Source organism: Canis aureus, chromosome 36 (genome assembly GCF_053574225.1).
Source record: "Canis aureus isolate CA01 chromosome 36, VMU_Caureus_v.1.0, whole genome shotgun sequence".
In the NCBI taxonomy this organism is placed as follows: domain Eukaryota; kingdom Metazoa; phylum Chordata; class Mammalia; order Carnivora; family Canidae; genus Canis; species Canis aureus.
In genome coordinates, this window is record NC_135646.1 from 20150776 (window position 1) to 20175468 (window position 24693).

The 24693-nt window shown below is 35.9% G+C and overlaps 1 protein-coding gene across 4 annotated transcripts in view; it reads left to right on the forward strand.

Moving 5' to 3' along the window:
• The window catches only part of ALS2 (alsin Rho guanine nucleotide exchange factor ALS2), a 70787-nt gene that overhangs the window by 14526 nt on the left and 31568 nt on the right, over positions 1-24693 (forward strand). For 3 of the 4 annotated variants that reach the window (XM_077885374.1, XM_077885376.1, XM_077885375.1), the window contains exons 3-12: positions 587-741; positions 3580-4514; positions 7594-7951; positions 10389-10557; positions 11394-11490; positions 13338-13415; positions 16158-16340; positions 18488-18659; positions 20643-20823; positions 23505-23570. In XM_077885374.1, coding sequence (XP_077741500.1) covers positions 587-741; positions 3580-4514; positions 7594-7951; positions 10389-10557; positions 11394-11490; positions 13338-13415; positions 16158-16340; positions 18488-18659; positions 20643-20823; positions 23505-23570 — 2394 coding nt within the window. Of the gene's footprint in view, positions 1-586; positions 742-3579; positions 4515-7593; positions 7952-10388; positions 10558-11393; positions 11491-13337; positions 13416-16157; positions 16341-18487; positions 18660-20642; positions 20927-23504; positions 23571-24693 lie in introns of all 4 variants that reach the window. The other variant, XR_013373121.1, reaches the window with a different exon arrangement.

The following is a 24693-nucleotide window of genomic DNA, read 5'->3' on the forward strand; positions in this document are numbered from 1 at the left end:
TTATGAAGTTGTGTGTCTTGTGTTCTTTGAACCAGAGTCATCACATGGATAGAATTCTTTGGCTGGAACATGAGTAAAACATGGAAGATTTTATATTCCTGATAAAAATTTGATTCTTAAAAGTTTAAATAAAAATTATAGAACTTACTCAGTGTAAAGTAAAATATGGATCTCTATTCCTTCTTATAAAATACTTTTTTTAACACATTCAAAACTAAAATTTTAACATGTCCCAACTTGGGACATGTTATAACTCTATTATATAAACAAGGAGTTAATATATGGAGAAGATAAAATCTTAAAATTCTGTGCTATTAAATCTAAAACTTCAAAAAGTAGTATAGGTTTTGTTTGCTTCTTAGATAGAGATAAGTAATTTGTGAATTTAGATTGTCCTCAAGCCTTTTATGTAAATAGTTGTTTTATCTCTGCTCCTGTGTGCTAACCAAAGTATAAAAACAGGTGATAAACTATCGATCCAGTCACCCACGTGCTGGTAAAAGGTACAGATCTAATGAAATCAGTTAAGAACCCTCAAAATACAATTTTAATTGCAGGAACAAGCTATTTTTCTTAATGTTTATAGCTCAACAGAGGCAGAAGGATCCAAAGAAAGAGGCCTGGTCCATGTGTGGCAGGCAGGATCCTATTCTGTAACACCAGAGAGATTGCCAGGCTGGGGAGGAAAGACTGTTCTTCAGGCAGCCCTTGGAGTGAAGCATGGAGTTCTTCTGACTGAAGGTATTGAAAAGAATGGCTTAACAAATACTAACTGAAATGCTAACAGTACCTGGGTGTGTAAGATCAGGTAAGAGTTACTGGATACCAGGAATGCTTAATGAAGTTTGCTGGAGCTTATACTCTTTGTGTTTTCAAAATACATTTTTACTCCTTTTATCAAAAATCAGATTGGTTTTTAAATTTAAAATCTATCATAACTAGAATAAAAGAATCATAGTTTCTAAATTTTATAGTAATAAGTACATGAAAAATTAAGTTTTGAAAGATTACCTGTTCAGAAACTCTTTTGTTGTACCTTTGTTCATTAAATGTATCAGAATAATAATGCTAATAATAGCTAGTGTTTATTAAACAATTACAAGTGCCTGGCAGCACACTGAGTACTCTGTATGTAACACTTCACTGAGTCTTCACAACCACCTTGTGAGGTGGGCTGCTATTCATGTTCCCACTTCATAGATGAGGAAACTGAAGGTCAGGAGGTTAAATAATTTCCCCAGCCCATACAGCTATTGGAGTGTCCGTCAGGATTAGAATTCAGAGTCTGATTTCAAAGCCTGCTTTTTTTAAGCCACTTGGCTATACTGCCTCAGTACAGTTTTTCCCAGGCATAAACAGTAGATCATAAGAACATGTAATAAAATAAATCGATAACAGAAGCATAAGCTATATTTTATAGAGAGAGTTGCTTTTAATTTAATAGCAATTTACCAACTCAGTGGCGAATTAGGTTTGAGCCAGGACTGCCATTAACTAATTTATAAATTTCTGTTCCATAAGCATTTATTAAGTATTCAATAATGCTTTGATATTTTCCTTGTAGGAGCTAAGGAAAGACAAATTCTAAGAAGCAAAGCTTAAATCTGACCTTGGTAATTCTGTGGGGTAAACATGGATTTCTTTCCAGCCTCTTTATTATTGTATATTTTATTATAATAATATAGAATAATATTCTTATAGTAATTACATAATAATAATAGTATAGTAATATTATTATTATTAGGCCAGAACTGGAAAAAGCATTATTGTAAAAATGTGAACCATATTTAGTCAATCCTTGCTCTACGGATTTCAAAATACATCATTCGCAGACATATATAAGTGGAATTCTGTTATTTTATTTACCCTTCAGTAAGATATTTAGGATCCCTTCATGAACATGACTTTAAACATCTAGAATCATACCTAAGATGGGATACCTGAGGGAAAGCATTTAAAAAATATATAATTGTTCATGTTTACACAGCATCCTGGTTTTAAGTATCAAAGCTACAAAAAAAAATCTCATCTCACATAAGTGTGTAGTTTGAAATGGCAAAAAGATCTCCAGTGCTATCTTTTCTACTGATGGAATGAATGCTCGAAAGTTTCAAGCTTGTCTCTTTGACTATCAGCTCATGATTCTGGGAGGACACTTCCCTGAATCACTATTTTTGAGGTACTCCAGGTGTAAAAAAGAGAGGAGTTGTCTAAATATCCATTTCTTTGTACTATTTCTCTCTCTAGTGGAATGATATTCATTGAAAGAGTTGGTGAGCTGTTGCAAGTGTATATTGCTGTATCCTTTGGGAAAAACGTTTAAAAGATCTTAACCAACGAGCTTATTTTCTCAGCGCTCTTTATCCAAACTGGGAATTCCCTAAGAAAAGCTCATGTCTTCCCTTTAGCCACTATTGTGTTCTTTCTTACATAGATGTTCTGGATAGTTCACTTGAGTTTATAAATATATTTGCTGTGTATAATAGGCCAAAGATAATGTATTTTTTTCATCATCAGCTCAGGTGCTTCTTTGTGGGGAAAAGACTACTAGAAATTTACTCCATTATTTATTACTTTTAAAAAAAAAGGAGTCGTCTCTGGTCATATGGAAAAGAAGGGGTAGTAGATGTGTCTGAGTGTTTTTTCAAAACTCATGTCCAAGTCTTTGTTCCATTTGAGTTTCATAGCTAGCTAGCACAGGCCATATGCATATGTCCTCAAACTGCCACAGTGGTGCAGTGAGATCATGACCTGGTAGGACACATGGACAGAAACAAGTCCTTATCTTTCATGTGCCCAACTCGTTGGCACCTTCCATCGTACTGCTAGAGCCACCCAGTTGCCCTTCATTCTAAAGCTAGCCAGTCATAGCTTTATTGGGTTTTTCGCTTTGTTGTTTCATTATGGTGATATGTTTCTTAAACAAATGACACTTCAGAAACCCTATATAGTACACAGTATGTATTATATATAACATTTAAAATTATACATAAAATTGTATACATCAGGAAGACAGCCATGTCTTGTTAACACTGGTGCTTTCTTACAACCTGGAAGTGTAAACGTGATTTCTTAGTTTTGGCCAAAATGAATCTCTAATATTTTTATGCTATTGCATAATCTTCTGCTGCTCTGACTTAAAAGAAGCAGTGAATGTTACAGATATTAGCATGTGTCTATTTTATCCTTTGCTCATTTTATCTTATCATGGTCATTATTTTGTCTTTGAACACCTGAAATCTCCTGTAATAGCCTACAATGATAGCCATTAGTAGTGGATCCATGTAGGACTTGGCAGGATGAAGCTGAAGGAAAGGAGCAATAACCCTTCATTTGAAAGTGGCCTCCTGCAGTTGGTAGAAGTGGTCACTATTTTTCAGAATCTTAAAAGATGGTGTTTGTTAAAAGATGAATAAATGTGAGACATAATATGCTTGAACCAAAATCTTTACAACTGTGCTTTTGAAAATTAAAACAAAACCAGCCCTATTTTGTTAAATATAGAGGGACTAGAGATTTGCTGATAAGATTTCTAGTTAATTCACTAATTCCCTCCTTTTTTTTTTTTTTAATCTTCAGATGGTGAGGTCTACAGCTTTGGGACTCTTCCCTGGAGAAGTGAACCGGCAGAGATTTGTCCGAGTTGCCCTATTCTAGAAAATGCCCTGATAGGGCAATTTGTCGTTACTGTGGCATCAGGGAGTTTCCACAATGGAGCAGTAACAGAAAGTGGTGTAGCATACATGTGGGGGGAGAACTCTGCAGGCCAGTGTGCAGTAGCTAACCAGCAGTATGTTCCGGAACCAAATCCTGTCAGCATTTCTGATTCTGAGACCAGTTCTTTGTTAGCAGTCAGGATTTTGCAGTTGGCATGTGGTGAGGAGCACACACTGGCATTATCAATAAGCAGAGAGATTTGGGCATGGGGTACCGGTTGTCAGTTGGGTCTCATTACCACTACCTTCCCGGTGACAAAGCCACAAAAGGTGGAACATCTTGCTGGGCGAGTAGTGCTACAAGTTGCCTGTGGTGCGTTCCACAGCTTAGCACTTGTACAGTGCCTCCCTTCCCAGGATCTGAAGCCAGTCCCAGAAAGATGCAACCAGTGCAGCCAACTCTTGATTACCATGACTGACAAAGAAGACCATGTGATTATATCAGACAGTCACTGTTGCCCATTAGGTGTGACACTGTCAGAATCCCAGGCAGAAAACCAGGCCAGCACTGCCATCAGCCCCTCCACTGAAACCCTTGACAATCAAGAAGTATTCGAGAACACGCTTGTAGAAAATGAGCTGCCTGTTGCTACTGATACAAACGTTGGAAATGTTCAGACCACGGGTGGTGATGCCATATCCTCCCAACAAGAAATCATGGGAACAACTGAAATTCCTTCTGCCCAAAATATACCATCATACCCTGATACTCAGGCAGTAAATGAGTACATGCAAAAACTGTCAGATCATTCAGTAAGAGACAACTCAGAGAACGGCAAAAAGCCAATGCCATCTCAGGTACCTGCTAAATTTTATAATATAAAGGTATTTCTGGTGTTACGAGTTTTTCTTTAGCAACTTTAAAATGCTTTAGGCTTGAGTTTGACTATAAATCTGTTTTATCATGTAATCCTAGATAAGAGAAAACCTGGATTAATTCAAAATTACTCCTTATGTTCAAATTCTGCCCTTGAAGATGTTGAAAGATGTTATACTGGGCTTCTTTTATCAATAGCAAAATCTCATTTTTTCTAGTACTTTTTTCCCATGGCTAAATGTTCTAAATTTTGGTGGGCTCCTGAATGCTGTTATTTTTTTCCTGAATACTTTTAATATAACTATATATTTGCAAAGATTTGTCTCACCTGTATTTGTACCACTCCGGATTCTTTAGAGAGTAGTCCTTTTTTTTTAATCAGGGAAGGTTGCTATGTGATAGATCCCTCAACGGGAGACAGACCTAAAAAATACCTCCTAGTGTTAAATATTGTTTAAAGTTTTTCCAGCTTGTACCTGTCGTCCTTACTGGGCTTTGTTGTGGGGCAGGGGCTTAATATTTTCTTCATCTTATTTAAGCTATTCTCATTTTGAAAACTTGTAGAGAAAAGCTGTTTGCCAGAAGCAGACAGTAAAGTTTGAGTCTCTCTGATTAAAACAAATTGTTTTAAAAGGATAATTTGTTTTTTTACTCTTCATGTAAGCCTTTCAGTTTTGCTTTTACCAACACTCTAAGATAAGAAAATGAAAAAACCAAAAACCTCTAATCATCAAAGAACTGTCCTGTGGTGTTTTTTCAGGTTTTTGAAACCACATACCTCTTGATACTTTATTCTTGTTTTTCACTCTGTCAGGATGAGAACATGGCTTAGAGGTATTTTTAGAAATAGTTTTTATTTCACAGTTAACTCATTGAACCTTGTGGATATCTGATTTTATTTTTCAATTAAGATTAAGCTGTTTGGAGAAAGATACTATTAGAATCTAAACAAAACAAAAATAATGATTTAATAGGAATGCACATAGAACATTCTTAGACTTGAACATGCTTATCAGAAATTTGGACTTTGACTTTTTTTTTTTTTTTTTAATATTTATTTATGCTAGTCACAGAGAGAGAGAGAGAGAGAGAGGCAGAGACACAGGCAGAGGGAGAAGCAGGCTCCATGCACCGGGAGCCTGATGTGGGATTCGATCCCGGGTCTCCAGGATCGCGCCCTGGGCCAAAGGCAGGCGCCAAACCGCTGCACCACCCAGGGATCCCTGGACTTTGACTTTTTAGAAGTCAATTCTGCTAATTAAATTTGAAGTTAAAACTTCACTGTATACAGTTTTTTGATTAATAGATATTATTGAAATTACATTGTCCTGTGGATTTATTTTGTTAAACATGTAAATTTTTTGTTGCCTATGCTAATTTTTGACAATGTCTGTCTATACTAAGTATAATTCAATTTTTCTAAATAATGTCTCAATCAGACATTTAATTCACTAGGAATTTATGTAGTCTAGGACAAAGTTTTTTTCCTCTGGCCAAAAATAACAAAGAGTATCTCATTTTTGTGAAATAAACCATAGTATTTGGCAATGAAGTATATATCTTATAATTGAATTTAATTATTGCTTAACTGGGACTCCTAAAATTATGTCTTTCATCAAAATTGCTGGCTATGTATTTTTGTTTTGTTGATTTATTTATTTTATGTATTGTTAAACAATTAAGTAGAACAGCCCGTAAGAACAATAATTTAAAGTTTATTGAAGGTAGAATTTTGTGACTTTCTTTTTATCTATTGGTAAGAACCCCCTAAAATATTCACCCATAAATATCATTCGCTGTTTCTATTATGAGCCTTTATACACAAAGGGTGAAAATAATGACGTTAGTTCTTAACAAGTTATCAGGAACTGTATTGCCAAGGGATTAATAGATTTGTATTTATCTTTTGCTTGATATGGTATATTTGTTTTGTTGAATATTTAATTAAAGACTCATTTGCTTCTCTGAATTTAGTATTTAATTCAACAAAATGTATTGAGTACCCACTACAGTTCAGGTAGTGTTTCCTGTGCAGGAAACAGGAGTTATTTCCTTTAAGAGAATCAGAAGTCAATGTCAAAAAACTTGTTTTGTTATGGCTTTCAATTCAGGACAAATTAAGGAATGTATATATACCCCTTGGGACCTTTGGACACCATATAGGAAGGGAATTTTTCAAAATGACCTATGCTGATAAGCTAAAAGCTTTTTTTGTGTTTATAGTAGTTACATTTAATGACTTTCCTTTAAGTAAACAGTGGTGCTTGACTGCTCAGAGTGAGTTCCAACTGATTTTTTACTAAGATTTTAGAAAACTTCAGTTTGACTTTCAAATATAGCTATGAATGCCACAAAGAACATTGGTCCCAAATGTTTAATTATTAAACCTACCACATTTACTCTGTCATAATGAGAGCCAAGTAATCCTTCAGCTTACATGGCCTCTGAGTCATGGAGAATAACATTCATGAGGCAATGGAAACACTTCAGTTTAAGAACATAACTTGGGGGCAGACAGATCAGAGGTCTGTCTGTATATGCTATATCTAAATTACCATTTATAAAATATTTTAGGAAAAGCATTTAAAAAAATTTTTTTTCCCGGTATTTCTTAGTATCAGTCTGTGTAAATCTTCCTAATAAGCAATCAATAATACTACTTTATTTATCTTATGTATCATTAGCCTTTTCAAGCTTATATCCCGGGCTGTCACAGTACACCTTGTTTTAAAGGCTAGGTTTTCCAGACCTTTCTTCCCCTCTCCCCTTCTGTGCTTAATTTTATTAAAGCAGCTGGGGGTTATTTTTGAATAGCATGGAAAAACACAATACTCAAAAGGAAATACTTCTGATAAGGAACTGTATTTTGAGTACTCATTTCCATATAATGTGTTAAATCCTGTACTAAAAGGGGACGTCTTTAAGTTGAAGATAAAGAGACCTTTGTTTTAGAATCTTAAATTTGTAAGTAGTGACGGTTTTTGTTAAACTTTATTTTTGTTGATTGCTTGTTGTATAAGGGATCATATTTTTATATACTTTTTTGTGTGTATATTTTAGCCTCTTGTAGAAGAAGCAGTTCCTAATCTTCACAGTCCACCAACCACAAGCACCTCAGCCCTAAACAGCCTAGTAGTCTCTTGTGCATCTGCTGTTGGTGTGAGAGTGGCTGCTACATATGAAGCTGGGGCCTTGTCTCTTAAGAAAGTTATGAACTTTTATAGTACGGCCCCTTGTGAACCTGGAACTCAGGCAGGCAGTAGTTCCATAGGCCCAGAAGGTCTGAAAGATAGCAGAGAAGAACAGGTTAAACAGGAATCAATGCAAGGAAAGAAAAGTTCAAGTCTCGTGGATATCCGAGAAGAGGAATCAGAGGGAGGCAGCCGAAGACTCTCCCTCCCTGGATTGTTGTCCCAAGGTAAGGAAATAGCCAGGTGAATTGACTTTTGGTAAATCCAAAATGCTCCTGACATCATGTATTATATTATAATAAATTGGTAGCTTTCCTAATTGCTAACGCTGACATATTCAGATATCAAAATTTATTTAATTTTGGTCATGTAGATGGTTTTAAAAGAAAGTTACATGTTTTCCCTGCTTTAAAAATAACTGTAGAACCTAACTTTTCTGTGATGGTTGCTTCTGCTTCTGTACCTTACTATGAATCTTACTATATTGTTCTGGAATGTAGTAACAGCCTCCTTATATGATAGTTGGGGCCTGTAGTGATGAAGAGTGATGAAGTCATGGATGTGACCTTTGTTAATTAAGTGGGGGATTTACTGTATTTGGCCTGAAAGTGGAGATAATTTTAAACTTCAATAAAAGGAAAGTTCATTTCTGATACAATTAGCAACAAACTTCTTAGAATATTACGGTTCTTACCCAGTTGGTTCTTCAACATTTCTCAGTTGGTTCAGGAATCTCAGTCATCTAGACTTTTGTTTCTCGAACTGTGACCTACAGACCAGAAACAACAGCAGTATCTGGGAATTTGTTAGAAATGCAGGATCTCCAGTTTCACTCCAAACACTGAATTGGAGTAGGTGTTGTATAACAAGATCCCCAGGTGACTGGTGTACACATTAAAGTTTGAGCAACATTGGATTTAGACCAGGAATTGGTAAACTTTTTCTGTAAAGAGCAAAAGTAATATGATTTGTGGGCCATACAGTCTCTGTTATATAACTATTCAGCTTTGCCATTGTTGCTTAAAAGTAGCCATAAATAATACATAAATGAGCAAGGCTATATATATATATATTTTGTTCGAATATATATATATTCGAACAAAACTTTATTTACCAAAACAGTCAGTGCGCTGTATTTGACCTATGGTCTATGGTTACATCATTTTGTGCAAAGCTTTAAAATTAGGAATCCTACCTTGCACTTCTACTTAGTTATGACACTGTTGTGCCACTGAGCACTTCCATTATTCTGCCTTCTAATTCTCATTGCCACTAGATTTTCAGCTTGCAAATAAAACCCTTAGTCCTTAGTGTGTGTATGTGTTAATAAGAGAGCCTATGTATTCTTTTAAGTCTGAAGGAGAACTTTGTGCTAAAATTTTCTTATTCTGAAATGTCCTTTAGTATTTTCAGCATAAATATATTTGAGATCTCCTGGAACCACCAATGTGTGGAATATTGATTTTTGTCATGTCATTGGGGCATTGAAATGTACAATCCCACTAACAGACTTCTTTCCTTTGGTTAAATTTTACTTAGTTTTATGTGCACGCTTTTTCTTTCTCTCTTTTAAAATTATCTGAAATATGTCTTTGAGGGAACTTCAAGTAGGTTTATTTGAGTGTCTATATGAACAAATGGATGGCACGCTTACCAGAAAAGATACTGATTGTAGCTAGTGATGATCACCTTTTTGTGGCCCTCAAGTTAATGACCAACTCTGCACTTAGTGACATTTGATGATTTTCTTCAAAACATATCCTGCCACCAAATCAATGTACAAGATTTACATAGTATTGTATGCCATTATTATAATTTTGAATGCTATAAAAGATTTTTTAAAACATTGTTTAAGTCCTCTATAAAATAATTTGAAATAGGCAGGCAAAATTCATAAGTTTTTTAGTGCTTCCCATTCATAATCTTTTTTTCCCCACCATGGAAACTTGAAAATTGGGCAGCCCGGGTGGCCCAGTGGTTTAGCACTGCCTTCAGCACAGGGCGTGATCCTGGAGACCTGGGATCAAGTCCCACGTCGGGCTCCCTGCATGGTGCCTGCTTCTCCCTCTGCCTGTGTCTCTACTTTCTCTCTCTCTCTCTCTGTCTCATGAATAAATAAATAAAATCTTAAAAAAAACTAGAAAATTTTATATCTAAAATAAGTCCTTTATTATAATATTTACAATGTTTGAACATAGATCTTGACTTGGAAAGACTTAACTCTGCTTTGAAGTGAAAAAATTCTCAGCCCTAGTGCAGTATTTTGTTAAGCGTATTCTTTAGAATGCAAGTTCCATAGGATGTCATATAGACATTCTATATAACATAAGTGTTATACAGAAAGGGATTCTCTGGCCAAGTGCTTTGGAAATGGAGCTGAGTTAAACAAATCTAAATAGGCCTTTTAATTGCAGGACTTGTCAGGGCCTTTAGCATGCTAATGTGTGTGAATCTACAGGGCAGATAGTATGGAGGATAGAATGTAGTAGGCAGCATTTAGCAAACTCATCTCACTATTAAATCCCCGTTTTTCCAGAAAACCTATAGAATATGCTTCACAAATACCGTGTTAGTGTATTTCTTTGACAATCAACAATTGGTCAAAATGATATCTTTTTATCTCACCCATCTTACTCCTTCATTCCATCTCTGGCTTGTTTTCAGTTTCCCCCAGGCTCTTAAGAAAAGCTGCTCGGGTAAAAACTCGGACAGTGGTTCTGACACCCACATACAGCGGAGAAGCAGATGCACTCCTGCCTTCTCTTAGAACAGAAGTGTGGACCTGGGGGAAAGGGAAGGAAGGACAGCTGGGTCATGGTGATGTTCTGCCGAGGTGAGTGTTGCCTGTATTTACTGTTAGCAGTTGGCTTTAACACATAAATCTCTCTCCTGTGAAAGACTCTAAATCGTTAACATGGATTTAAAAAAACCAAACAGATCTGTCACATTAGTTTTGAATTTGTACCTGATAATAAAGGACTTAAGTATCTATGGTGTACCTTCCATCTCTTCTTTGATGCATATTCATCTTGGAACAGAGAGGGATGTTTGGGATAAGATTGTATTTTATTGAGACACTTAAATAGCTCAGTTGTTTTACTTTAATAAAAGAGCCAACATTTTTTTTTTTTTTTTTTACCTGAAAGGTGTCCTTCTGTGGCTGCCAAAATAACTGTAATAGCAATATTAAACCATTAATGCACATCAAGTAAAAACTGTTGCTTTGCATAAGAACTCATGATATAAAAAATTAGATATTTGTCAAGGTTTGTAATGGAATGATTATCTAAAACAGCCAGGTAATGCAAGTGTCTCTCATCTTAGCAAAGTGAAGACATTAAATGAACAGACAGACAAAAAGACTTCTCTCTCTGGTTATAGTTCATTGTGTCTTAAGAATACTCTCTGCCAAAATGAATCAGCAGGTTTTGATTCTTAACAGATTCTGAATTATGGTTGCTAATGACTGGTTGACAAAGATTAAATTAATAATCATCCAAAATTTTTGATAATAGTAGTAAGTTGAATATATATTCAATATTTTTATTTTAATGATTTCTTTTGAAATGTTTATTTTTACTTCAAAGTACTTATTCTGTAATTTGAAAAAGGTCATGATTTTTTTGAGCCTTCTTACATTGAGTTTGTATGTGTATGTTTTTCTTTAAGGCTTCAACCACTGTGTGTAAAATGTCTGGATGGTAAAGAAGTAATCTATCTGGAGGCAGGTGGTTACCATTCTCTTGCACTTACTGCGAAATCCCAGGTAGGAGACAAACTGTTAAAAGCTATCTTAATTTTGTGGAAGGTTAACATGACCAGATTGGACGTTCATTTATTGAGTGTTTGCTATGTGTCAGGCAATAAAACCATATCTTACTTGATCCTTCTAATATTTTACATTGCATTGTATTATTCCTGTTTTACAGATGAAGAAAGGGAGATTTAGAGAAATTATGTAACTCGGTAAAGTCACACGTGGGATAGTAAATAGTACGTAGAGTCAACACTGATCTGCTTAATGAAGGTTTCCATAATGTGTTCATATTGAAAAATAAAATTCAAGATTTTCCAGAGTATTGATGATTTTTTTTTTGGTATTAATGAATTTTCATTTGTTTTTTGCTGAAAAAAAATCTGTAAGTAAGATACTAAGAAAAGAAAACAAAAGGTATTTCTCTTAAAATGGGACCTCAGTGTGACCTTCAGAATCACTTAAAACCACACCCAGATACATAAAGCCTGCATACATTATACATCTAAATACATAAAGTAGTTGTTTTAAGGTTTTTTTTGTTAAGATTTAATTTTTGTACACACAGCTTGGGGCTGGAACTCACAACCCTGAGATCAGGAGTCACACACTATGGACTAAGCCAGCCAGGTGCCCCTAAGTTGTTTTTAAATATATTCACATAAAATAAACATAAAAATTGCTAACTTTTACATATATATATATATATATATATATATATATATATATGGCAAAACAAAAAACGTACTTAGGGAAAAAAGCTGTTACAGTTACAACTAACTCTCTGACTCATTTCAGCTCAGGTCATGTTCTCAGGGTTGTGAGATTGAGGCCTATGTCTGGCTCTGTGCTGGGTGTGGAGCCTGTTTAAGATTCTCTCTCTCTCCCTCTTCCTCTGACCTTCCCACTTGCTCACATGCTTTCTAATAAATAAATAATATAGCTCTGTACTTATTGACATTGAAAAATTTCAGGAAATAGCATTAAAGAAAAACATTAGGTCGCAAGACAAAAATTAGTATAGTCTCTTTTTTTTTTTACATTTTGTGTCTACATTATATACAGTAGATATTAAAATTTCTAGAAGTATGTATGTGTGTGTTCCCAAAACAAAATAGCAGATGTCTCTAAGTGATCTGTTTATCAGTTGTTTTCACTTTCTTTTCATTTCTTTGTTCTGTGACAGTCTTGTATAGTGACCATGCATTGCTTTTAAAACCAGAAGAAACAAAACTACTTTCATTAATCGTGGTCACTGTCATCTAGTTTCTTTTGACTGTAGTGGAGCATAGGTACTTGCTGTGTTTCACCCACAATAACTCTTTGTATGTGAAAAGTGTTTTAGTCATTTCACAGTACTCCTATCTCTAGAAAGAGTCATGATCAATTTTTCTTTTTAGCACTTACCTTTCTTTTTTATCACTTTCTTTGTAAGAAGCAGTATAGGATAATTCCTGGGATTATATCCTGGCTCTGCCACTTATAAATTTGTGACTTCTCTGAGCCAGTTTTCTTACCTGTTAAGAAAGGATTGTCATGAGAATGAAACATTAATTAATACAAAGGAAGTGTTAAGAACAGTGCTTGGCAGATAGTAAACACCTGAGAAATGGTAGTTATTGTAAACTCTTGGACTCTATCTTCCTGTGTACTGTGATTATCTCTGGTCTTGTTTAAAATGAATTTTCTCAGTATCTTACTTTAAAGAATGTAAATAATGTATGTGTAACTATTGGTATATGTGTGTATGTATACACATATGTATACACATGTATGTATATGTTGTTATAGAAGTTCAGAAATGACATGCAAACTCAGATTCACAACTCTTAACCTATTTTCCTATGATTTTCTAATAGGTTTACTCATGGGGTAGCAATACTTTTGGTCAACTTGGACATTATGATTTTCCAACAACAGTTCCTCGTCTTGCAAAGGTATTTTTGAGAACTTGATTTTTATAGCAACTTCTTTCAGAATTTTAGGTTATTGCACTTTATATTTATTTCTCCATTTTGTGTTTGAAAAAATTAAGAGAATTCTATATTTTGATATACTTAAAAGTTTTTTTTTAAGCCATGAAGCCCTTTATTTTCAAGCTAAATGTTCTTTTTTAAATGATGTTTATATTTCTTTTGTTCATTAAATATTCATAGTCCTTTGCCTTTATTTAAAAAATAAAAATGAAAGTTCTTTGTCTTAAAACAAATGTTTCTAGGACTATCATGTTGAGTTCTGAGTTTTATCCTACCAAATAATGCCTACTCTTTGACTTTTACATAACATTTGGTGGTAGTATTTTTTTTGTTTTGTTTTCATTGTTTTTTTACATATATAGTCCTAGTAATAAAATCTCTTTGTAAATCTTTTCATTTTCTGTAGTGAAGCTAAAAGTATAGATGATTTCTTTGCTATTGTATGAATTGGTTTTAGTTTATGTAATGCTATTCAGAGATTAGTAGCTTCTAGTCCCCTTGATGCAGTTCTAGAAAACTGTTTCTCACTCCTTTTTTTCCTGCCCCCAACCCTCTGGATTTTCATCAGTAGTACTGGCTCCTGATAGAAAATTTGTATTTTTTTATAGGGTAGAAGGTGAGGAGTACACATGGCGCTAGCCTAACAGAATGGAGTATGGAGCTCATCATCTGTAGTTTGATTTTGGTATCAGAGTGTCCCAAGACATGCCTCCTCCACTGAGAGCAACAGAGACTAAAAAAAGATAGTTGCCTCAGGAACATGATTCATGTATAAACTCTGGACAGTACATATTGTAGTAATTCATGTTTTCAGAGTGCACTGTGATCCATTACTTCATAAGACTTTTACATGCTTTTTTACATCCAGTGAACTTCATTTTACTGAGAGGGAAAGACTTAAATAAAACATTAGGCAACAGTTATTACTTTCTAGTCCCAATCTTAAATGTTTTCAGTACAGAGATTTCAGTGGTAAGGTATTCAATTACTAATATTATGTAACAAAATATATGGTAAATCATTGTCTCTTGTTTTTCACTTCAGTAAAGTAGAACATACGTTTATTCTTTTTTTTTTCTTAAGATTTTTAATTTATTTATTCATGAGAGACAGAGGGGGACGGGGCAGAGACACAGGCAGAGAGAGAAGAAGGCTCCCTGCAAGGAGCCCGATGTGGGACTTGATCCCGGATCCTGGGATCACACCCTGAACCGAAGGCAGAGACACTCAACTGCTGAGCCACTCAGGCATCCCAAACATTCATTTATTCTTACCAAGGAAAGTTCTGTGACATAGAATAGAGAAATCAAGTTTCTGTGTGACACTATATAGTCAGACAAGAGAGAATAAGATTTTAGTTTCATTACTTATTAACTGTACATACAAAAATTACAGTATCAGGATTTAGGTTTTTTTTTTTTATTTGTGGGAAGGATAAGAAAAACATTCTGACGTCATTTTAATTTGTGAATTAAAAGTCAGGGTAGAATGAGACCTGAATTAGTTTTGATTGAGACTAAGAGAAAAGACTCTTGTCTTCTGAAACATTTTAATCCATTCTTTGTAAAATTAGCAGGAAGCCAGTTATTTGGATAGCCTGAATTTGAGAAGATAATGTCATGCCAGGAAAGAATAACTATAAAGTAGTAGAGGCTTGCATCACACACAATCATCAAATCACCTAGGATTTGGAGTCTATCTAGACAAAATCTAACAGATAGGAGGGATTTTGCTTATCAGTATAGAAGTCACAGCTAAAGCTGGGGCTGGAGGTTGAGGCAGTAGTTTTCATAGCAGAACACTTTCTTCAAATGAAATCTTACATGTATCCCAAACATAAAACAGATAAACATGGAACTACTTTAGTTGAAGGATGGAGGGGAATGAGGGCAGAGCTTTGACACCTGCCTTTGCATGGTGCCTCCTGAATCATTACATGGAATCCTAAGGATTGAAAACCATTGGTTTAAGGCAGTGTTTCTTAAACTTTTGCACACATCAGCATCATTTGGAGAGCTTGTCAAACCAGATTATTTCATCCCCAGTAGGGCCTGGAGAGTTTGCATTTCTAACATGTTGTAGATGATTGCTGCTGCTGCAAAGACTGCTTGTTGAGAACCACTGGTCTAGGGGATCCCTGGAGACGGGCTTCTAAGGGGTCCTGGGAGTTGGTACAGTGAAGTCACATCAGAGAGGCAGCGAGTTCCAAGTGGGAAAACTGAATTTAGCACCCAGTGATTTAACTGGTTAGAATGGAATTTTGCCTTGTTCAATTTTTACTTTCCATCTTGATTTTTGTGCAGTCAAATGTGAATAGAAAAAGGTGAGTCCTAATTGTCCAAATAGGGCTCTAGAAGTTTCTGTGGCTCCTGATTGTAGTACAGGCTAAGCCCTGTAGAGACTTCCAAAAATAAGTATTAAAAAATTAGATCTATGTTTTTTCCTTTTTAAATCCCAGTTTTTCAGATTTTTTAAAGACAATCTAGTTCTAAATTTAAAAGCTGAACACAGGATTCCTTCTTATTTCTGCATGGGTGCTCAGTTGATCAGGTACATTACTGAGTAAGTTTGCCCTCTTGAGATATGAATGACTTTGCACCACACTGTTTAAAAAGTAAACTAACATTTCCATTCTGGTGGATCTGAATTTCTACTTAATTCTTTCTTTCATTTTGGACAGATGATATTTTGCTGTCGTTACAGGTGAGCAGTGAAAATGGAGTCTGGAGTGTCGCTGCCGGCCAGGATTATTCCCTGTTCTTAGTGGATACAGAAGACTTCCAGCCTGGGTTGTATTACAGTGGCCGACAGGACCCTGCAGAAGGTGACAACCTTCCAGAGAATCACAGTGGCACTAAGACTCCAGTACTTCTCTCCTGTAGTAAGGTGAACAGGAATTGGATCCTAAGGCCTTCTGTAACACATGAGCAGTCTTTTGTTTTTGTTATTATTTGTATATATGCCTGTTATTGTCTCTGACTACTGTATTTAAAAATTGCAAACCCTGCCCATCCCCCTTCACTCCTTATCTCATTTTCCTGACTTCTTTCTCTCTAACCGAGCCACCTAGGTGTCCCTGGAGTAGATGAGTTTTGTTTTGTTTTGTTTTTAAGATTTTATTTATTTGTTCATGAGAGACACACACACAGAGAGAGAGAGAGAGAGAGAGGCAGAGACACAGGCAGAGGGAGAAGCAGGCTCCATGCAGAGAGAGAGAGAGAGAGAGAGGCAGAGACACAGGCAGAGGGAGAAGCAGGCTCCATGCAGGGAGCTCAATGTGGGACTGGATCCCGGGACTCCAGAATCATGCCCTGAACCGAAGGTAGACGCTCTGCCGCTGAGCCACCCAGGCGTCCCAGTAGATGAGTTTTTAATTGGAAATGGGAAATAAAAATTACATAGACCCAAGGTGGGTTCAAGGCAGACCTGACAGGCCACCAGCTGTGCACTGTTTCCAATTCCTTCCCTGGCCTCCTCTTTTAACTTTTCATTTTATTTATTGCTGTTTACTTCCGTCTTTTTCATTTGTTGATTTGAATTTCTTTGCTTTCCTACCTCCTGTCTCTTTTTCATAAACTTAAACCACTGGACTTTTCCTGATTTTCTTTTTTCTCATTAAAGTAACTCATCCTCATAGTGGTGTGTCGTAAGGGAATTAACCCTCAAAGCTAGTACATTCTGGATTTCTTATTCTTACTGGATACTATATCTTGGGGATTGCTTTTTTGTTTCATGTTTGTTTTTCTAGCTAAATGTTTTTCTAGCTTTGAATGTATAGGGCAAAATCTTTCTTGGTAAAGGCAACACTGGCCAAGACTTGGCTCTTGCCCTATATATAGCCTGTTCTTCCAGATGTACTCATCGACTCTTTGTAGATGTTGGCCCTGGCTCCACATTCCCCATGAAAGATTCCACAGTCCAGATAAATGATGAAATAGGCTGACGGGAGGAATGAGGCTCTATTTTGTATCGTTAGTTACCATGGATATTAGTAGTCTGTTTGGATTGCAGCTTGGTTGCCTTGTTTGTAGGGATCTGCATATACATTGATTATTTTGTTCAGTGGTATAATGGGTAAATGACAGAAAGTCCCTTTAAAGAAAATCCCTATGTTGTACTTTGAAGAGACAACTCCTAGACTCTTGATGTTCCAGTATATGGTGTAGAGATTCTCTCTGTTCTCATTAATCCCATTTCATAAAAAAGAGGGTCCTGAGACCTTTATCTCTGTCGTTTGGATCTTTGTATATTTAAGGTATCTGTAGTTCTAAACACATGTAACATGAAATAAAAGATATTGTGGCCATAAATAAAAGTAGAGTTGTATATAATAATACATAGGTCCAGATGCACATATATAACAATGTTGTACTGGTAAACCAGCTCTAAAGAAAGACAAAACAGGGATCCCTGGGTGGCGCAGCGGTTTGGCGCCTACCTTTGGCCCAGGGCGCGATCCTGGAGACCCAGGATCGAATCCCACATCGGGCTCCCGGTGCATGGAGCCTGCTTCTCCCTCTGCCTGTGTCTCTGCGCCTCTCTCTCTCTCTCTGTGACTATCATAAATAAATAAAAATTAAAAAAAAAAAAAAAAAAGAAAGACAAAACAAAACAATAAGCTCTGATCTGTAGTGTTTGCCATTTTGGGGGGTGATTTTACTATTGCCAATTTCAAACTACTAGTGGTTTATTTTTTTTTTTAATTTATTATTATTTTTAAAGATTTTATTTATTCATGAGAGACACAGACAGAGAGGCAGAGACACAGCCGGAGGGAGAAGCAGGCTCTCTGCAGGAAGCCCAATGTGGGACTCGATCCTAGGACCTGGGATCACGCCTTGAGCCTAAGGCAGATGCTCAACCCTGAGCCACCCAGACGTCCCTCAAACTACTAGTGGTTTAATAACTAACTTGCAAAATTCCTGAATATCTATCATTTGGCTCCTGTAGCTAATATGAGCCAGCTTTAGCACCCAAATTATTGCTAGTAAATGGTATTTTATCTTTAATCTTTTTCTTCTCCTCTGTTTCAGCTTGGATATATAAGTAGAGTGACAGCAGGAAAAGATAGCTATCTAGCTTTGGTGGACAAGAATGTTATGGGATATATTGCCAGTCTCCATGAGTTGGCTACCACGGAAAGACGGTTCTATGCAAAACTAAGTGACATCAAATCTCAGGTTCTCAGGCCTCTTCTCAGTTTAGGTAAGTAGAACTTCTCCCCAGCCTCCTCAGTTATCAGGACTTTGATTTTATCTGTTCTTCCTGTGTCACAAATAAAAAAAAAACCTTGAGTTATGTGTTTGTTCCTTTCTTTTCATTCTCTTATTTTTGTACACAGCCAGTTAACAACTTACAAACTGTTTCCACTTTGTCAGTAACCCAGCTGCCCCTGAGTATTCTGCTCCCAGAGCTCTTTTTCCTTGTAGAAATAGGAAGTGGAGCTTTCAGAATATTCATGGCAGAGAAGTAGAAACAGCTTTGGGAAAGTTGATCTAGGAGCTAGATTTCAAGACTCCTGGCCCCACTAGTCCTAAGATATCTTATGTTATACTACCTGAATTTTTTATTTTCTTTGTTCTGGTTACTAGAATTTTATCAGGTAGAAGTTCATTTGGATTTACAAGTAGTCTCTTAAACTGTAGACAAGAGTGTTCAGGGTTATGAACAATTCACAATACCATGACTTGGTTAAACCCGATTCCTTTTCTTAGCTGCAGTCAATAACAAAGAGGGATTGAAGATGAAGAGATAATACAGAGGAAATGGATTACAGTAGGTCTGCTGTCCAGATACACTAGATCCCTTGGGTTTCCAGGAGGTTAGATAGGAATACAAATGAAAGTGGAGGGGAATAGCTATTGAAAATCAGATTTCACTATTTCAAAAAGTTTTATAGGTTTGGCCCTGCACATAGAAAATGGAGAGGAAGTTTTTTTTCCTCTTTCCTGCATTCCTTGCCCACCCCCCGTGAGGACCTAGAATTCAGATCAATACTAGAATACTTAAATTCTGCCTTGCTAGTATGGCAGTTTTTCCACATTAGGTTGACACTGGCTTGTGTGGATCAGCCCATTTTTATAATAGGAAACCATTTATTTTTCAAATAACTAATTTATAGTCTTTCAGAATGTGACCCTTTGTAGGTTAGAGGCTGTCTGCATTTATTTATTTTTGTTTATTCTATTTTGTCTTATTTTTTTATTTTTTTAAGTTTATTTTTCAGTGATTTCTACACCCAACATGGGGCTCAGACTCATGACTTGGAGATCAAGAGTCGCATGCTCTTCCGACTGAACCAGCCAGGCGCCCCAGTTTGTTTATTTTAGCTTTTAATATGTTTTGCCTTTTTAAATGTTGTAAAGTGCCTATTCTATGAATTCTCCTCTAGTGGGTGGGTCTAACACGACAGGAGATTGGCAGGGGAAAAGCAGCAATCCAAGCTGGAAGCTTCCTGAATTGCTCTGAAAGAGTGAAATTGTCCTTTTACCTGTCCTGATTTGTGATTTCCATGTTGTTGTTGCCTTGTCTGCTCATCAGCCTTACTGCTTCGAGGGAAGTCCTAGAAATTAGGAACTTTGGACTGGGAAAAAGCAAATAATCTCCTGGTGCCCCCTATAATTTTCAGAGCAATCTGGTCAGTCTGATTTGGGGATTGCCCTCTCTTCACTGAAGTGTTGGGCTTGTCCAGGGGTTAGTAGAGCAGAAATCAATACAAAAAGTTGAAAATGTTAACTAAAATATAACTACAAAAGTGAGTTTAATTCTTGGCTGTCACTTACCAGTTGTATGAAATTAGATAATTCACTTCCCTTCTTTTGGCTTCAGATTACTTAAAAATGGGAGGAGAGTTAGATTTGCTTAGTGGTTCTCAAATTAGGCTGGTTTCCAGAATTACTTGGAAAGCTTTTCTTCTGAATATATCCATCCTGTGATCTTAACTCTACCTTATCGAGTCAGAATCTATAGGATCCCTGTGCATGTATTTTTAACAAGTTTCTCAAATGACTGGATTCTATCTCTGAAGTTTCTTTGTTTAACATTGTGATTATTTGAGTTCCACAGTCAAGAGTATATCTCAACATGTTAAGTATTTTTGGAAAAGGGTAATTCATAATCTTGATCATAAAGTATTCAGGTAATGAGTCTTCAGATTATATCATCATCATCGTCATCACTTTGTTACAGAAAATTTGGGTACTGCAAGCACAGTCCAGCTGTTGCAGGAGGTGGCAAGCCGATTCAGCAAGCTGTGTTACCTAATTGGTCAGCATGGAGCCTCACTGAGCAGCTTCCTTCATGGGATAAAGGAAGCCAGGAGTTTGGTCATTCTGAAGCATGCAAGTCTCTTCTTGGATAGTTATACAGAGCAAGTATCCAGTCCCGTGTCATGTTCAATCTCTGCAGGGTTATTCTGCCAAGGAGAACAGCTCCTTAATCAGAAGAGACTAGATTAGGGACAGTGATATAAGGTAATATAAATTGCAAAGCAGTATTTTAATCTTAAGCCAACTATAGTTCTGCATTGCTAAAATTTAGTTTTCTTTAAGTGGAAAAGAGGTTTAAAAATAATTCTATTTCTGTAGTCTAGCAGAATGATTGATAATGTACTTAATTTACGTAAAATATACTATAATCAATGTGGTTCTTTAGAGAACAATTTTGCTTAAGTAAATTATACTAAAATTAGAAGTAACGAAGCCAATTACTTTAAGACCAACTGCTAATGGTAAATATGGAGCTGTTCCACTGTCTTGTTTTTTATTGTTATGTAACTGGAGGATTTAAAGACCATACTATCTTCAAAATAAGAATATTTCCTTAATAAAATCTAGGATGAGTTATTCAGTGTTCTTTTGATGTTTTTCAAGTAACATATCCGTGTATTTAATTTAAATATTTTTCACTTTTTACTAATTTGTATTTTGATATTATGATGAGAGGCATAATTTGTTATTTTAATAAGTATTAAAATATCATTAATGCTGTTGATCTGAAGTGAAAGTTTTATTCTTTATTAGTATCTTCATCCATCTAGCAAATATCTACTGAGTATCCACTAAATGCCAGGCACTGTGTAGAGCTCTAAGATCGTGCAGCCACAGTGGGAAGCCAGTGAAAAGAAGTTCATGTTCTTTTTTTTTTTTTTTTTTAAGATTTTATTTATTTATTCATGAGAGACAGAGCAGGAGAGAGAGAGGCAGAGGCAGAGTGAGAAGCAGACTCCTTCAGAGCAGGGACCCCGATGTGAGGCTTGATCCCAGGATCCTGGGATCACAACCTGAGCTGAAGGCAGGCACTTTACCAACTGAGCCACCCAGGCACCCCAGGAGTTCATGTTCTATTGGTGTTTTGTTTAGGTTATTTTTAATATAAGTGATGGTGTTTATTATTAAAAATTATACAAATAGTCAAAAAGATATTTAAAGTTGTCCATAATCCTACCGCTAGATATAACCATTATTAATCGTAGTGTACTTCTTTTCAGACTTACTTACGCAGATATTTGCATGTTATTTTAATTGTAAGCAAATTAAATATATTTGAAGCTGCTGAGAGGAAATACCCTAAAGTCTTTTTTTTTTTTTTTTTTTTTTTTTTTTAAAGATTTTATTTATTTATTCATGATAGTCACACAGAGAGAGAGAGAGGCAGAGACACAGGCAGAGGGAGAAGCAGGCTCCATGCAGGTAGCCCGACGTGGGATTCGATCCCGGGTCTCCAGGATCGCGCCCCGGGCCAAAGGCAGGCGCCAAAACGCTGCGCCACCCAGGGATCCCACCCTAAAGTCTTTTAACTCATATTTCAGACATGAAAAATAACATTATTTGATACCAATTTACATTTGGGGTGGGGGGACAGAGGAAGAGCAAGAATCTTAACAGACTCTATGCCGAGCATGTAGCCCAATGCAGGGCTCAATCTCATGATTCTAAAATCATGACCTGAGCTGAATTCAAGAGTTGGCTGCTTAACCAACTGACTGAGCCACTCAGGCAACCTTAATTTTTTTTTTTAACTAGATTTTGTTTCAGCTTTTACTACTATAATTCTTTTATGTCTTATTTATTTCACTTTTTTTTTTTTTTTTTTTTGCTTTTTGTTCTCTGATATTTCAGACCTTAGAAATGCTTTCATTTTGGTATCTTGGACTGTTTTTTAATGTGATTTATTCACATAGGTTAGGCAAGTAAAAAATCTTGTGTTTATGAGTTTTAAAAGTTATTTTTAATTGTGGTAAAATACACATAACATCCAATTTACCATCAGGACCATTTTTAAGTGTACAGTACGTACCTTGGGCTATTTTTTATAGGAATTTGCCTTCTCTCCAAGTCGATTGATTACATTTTGCCATTCTGGGCATATGATAGAAATGTACATGACTCAAAATAGTATAACAAGACATTCTCTAGCAATAGATCAAAACTTAACCAACATTTCCTAATAGTTTCACCTGACTTCTTTAAACATATTTTCTTCCCTTCTCTATTTATTTCTGAACACTTAATTTTCATTAAAAATCCAACAATTTTGGGCAGCCCAGGTGGCTCAGCGGTTTATGCCTCCTTCAGCCCAGGTCGTGGTCCTGGAGACCCAGGATCAAGTCCTGCGTCCGGCTCCCTGCGTGGAGCCACCTTCTCCCTTTGCCTGTGTCTCTGCCTCTCTGTCTCTCTGTTTCTCATGAATAAATAAAATCTTTAGAAATCAACAATTTTAATTATATTTTCTCGAGCTTGTAAGTTGCCAAAGTAAAATATACCAAGCAAATTCTAGCACCTTCTGCATAATTTTAGTTGTATTTTAAATTTACAATTAAATCAACATCTTTACTAAAATGATTTCCCCCTCCTGATTATTGTGATTATCACATCACATAATCTGCCCTTCTTTTTAGTCAAGTCAGTTCATGAATGTTGACATCACAAAAGTTCTGAAACTTATTGGTGAGACACCAAGAAGTACCTGCTCCAAATGTTTCTTATGTAAATTTGTTCTTCAGAATTTTCATTTAACGCTAATGTGCATGTGTTTTCTCTTTTGCTCAAGGTATTGCACATCTATTACAAATTTCCTGGTTATGGGAGGATTCCAACTTCTTGCTAAGCCTGCCATGTAAGCAAATATATACCTTCCCATTATTACTCTTAACAACCAAAGATCGTATTTTATAGTGTTCTGTGTGTTTGAGTGCCCAGGAAAAGCTTGGCTTTAAATATTCATTAAATTCATTTTACCAAATGAATCAAAATGTAGACTTTCACTAAACTCTTAAAAAAGACAGATGTTATTGGCCCCCAGTTATCATTGGAAGTGTAGTATATGATATTGAAAAGATCACAAGATCTGGGTCCTTCTTTATTATCCCTGAGATGTTGGACAACTCTCTTTACCAAATTGAGGCTAATTTTTTTTCATCTGAAAAATGGGAATGCTTTTTCCCTGGTTGTGAGGAACAAATAACGTATATAATGGTATAGAGAAAAACACAAAGTGTTGTACCAATATAAAGATTTTGCATTTAGCTTCTGGATAATAAATATAAAAGCCCCTTATATGAGGCTAATCATTCTGAACCATGTAGATTCTCATCAAGTGTTGACCTAGAGACAAAGGCAAGTTTAAAACATTCAGTTTTATTTTATTTTAATTTTAATTTAATTTTATTTTTTTAAAGATTCTATTTATTTATTTGTGAGGGACACAGAGAGGCAGAGACATAGGCAAAGGGAGAAGCAGCCCAATGTGGAACTCTGGACTTGATCCCAGGATGACGGGATCACGACCTGAGCCAAAGGCAATGCTCAACTGCTGAGCCACCCAGGTGCCCCTCAGTTATATTTTAATAGTAAACATATCAAATATGTATTCACAACCCAGATTTTATAGATGTTAATGTTTTTCCATGTTTGCTTTTGATCTTATATCCTAATAGAGTAATAACATCCTTGTCTCAGTTCTGATCTTAACGGGAATAGTTTTGGTATTTCTTCATTAAAGATAATTGCCTTAGGTTTTTGGTAAACATCATTTATAGAGTTAAAAGCTTCCCTTCTTAAAAAGGGTGGGGGAAGATTCCTTTCTATTCCTGAAAGTTGAAGAGTAATTGATTTTTTTAATGGTGACTATCCTTGAGTACCCAGGATAAATTCAGTGGTCTGTCTTAGTTTTTCAGTACATGCTGGATTCGATTTGCTAATATTGTAAGATTTTTGCATCTAAATGAATGTGAGGTTTT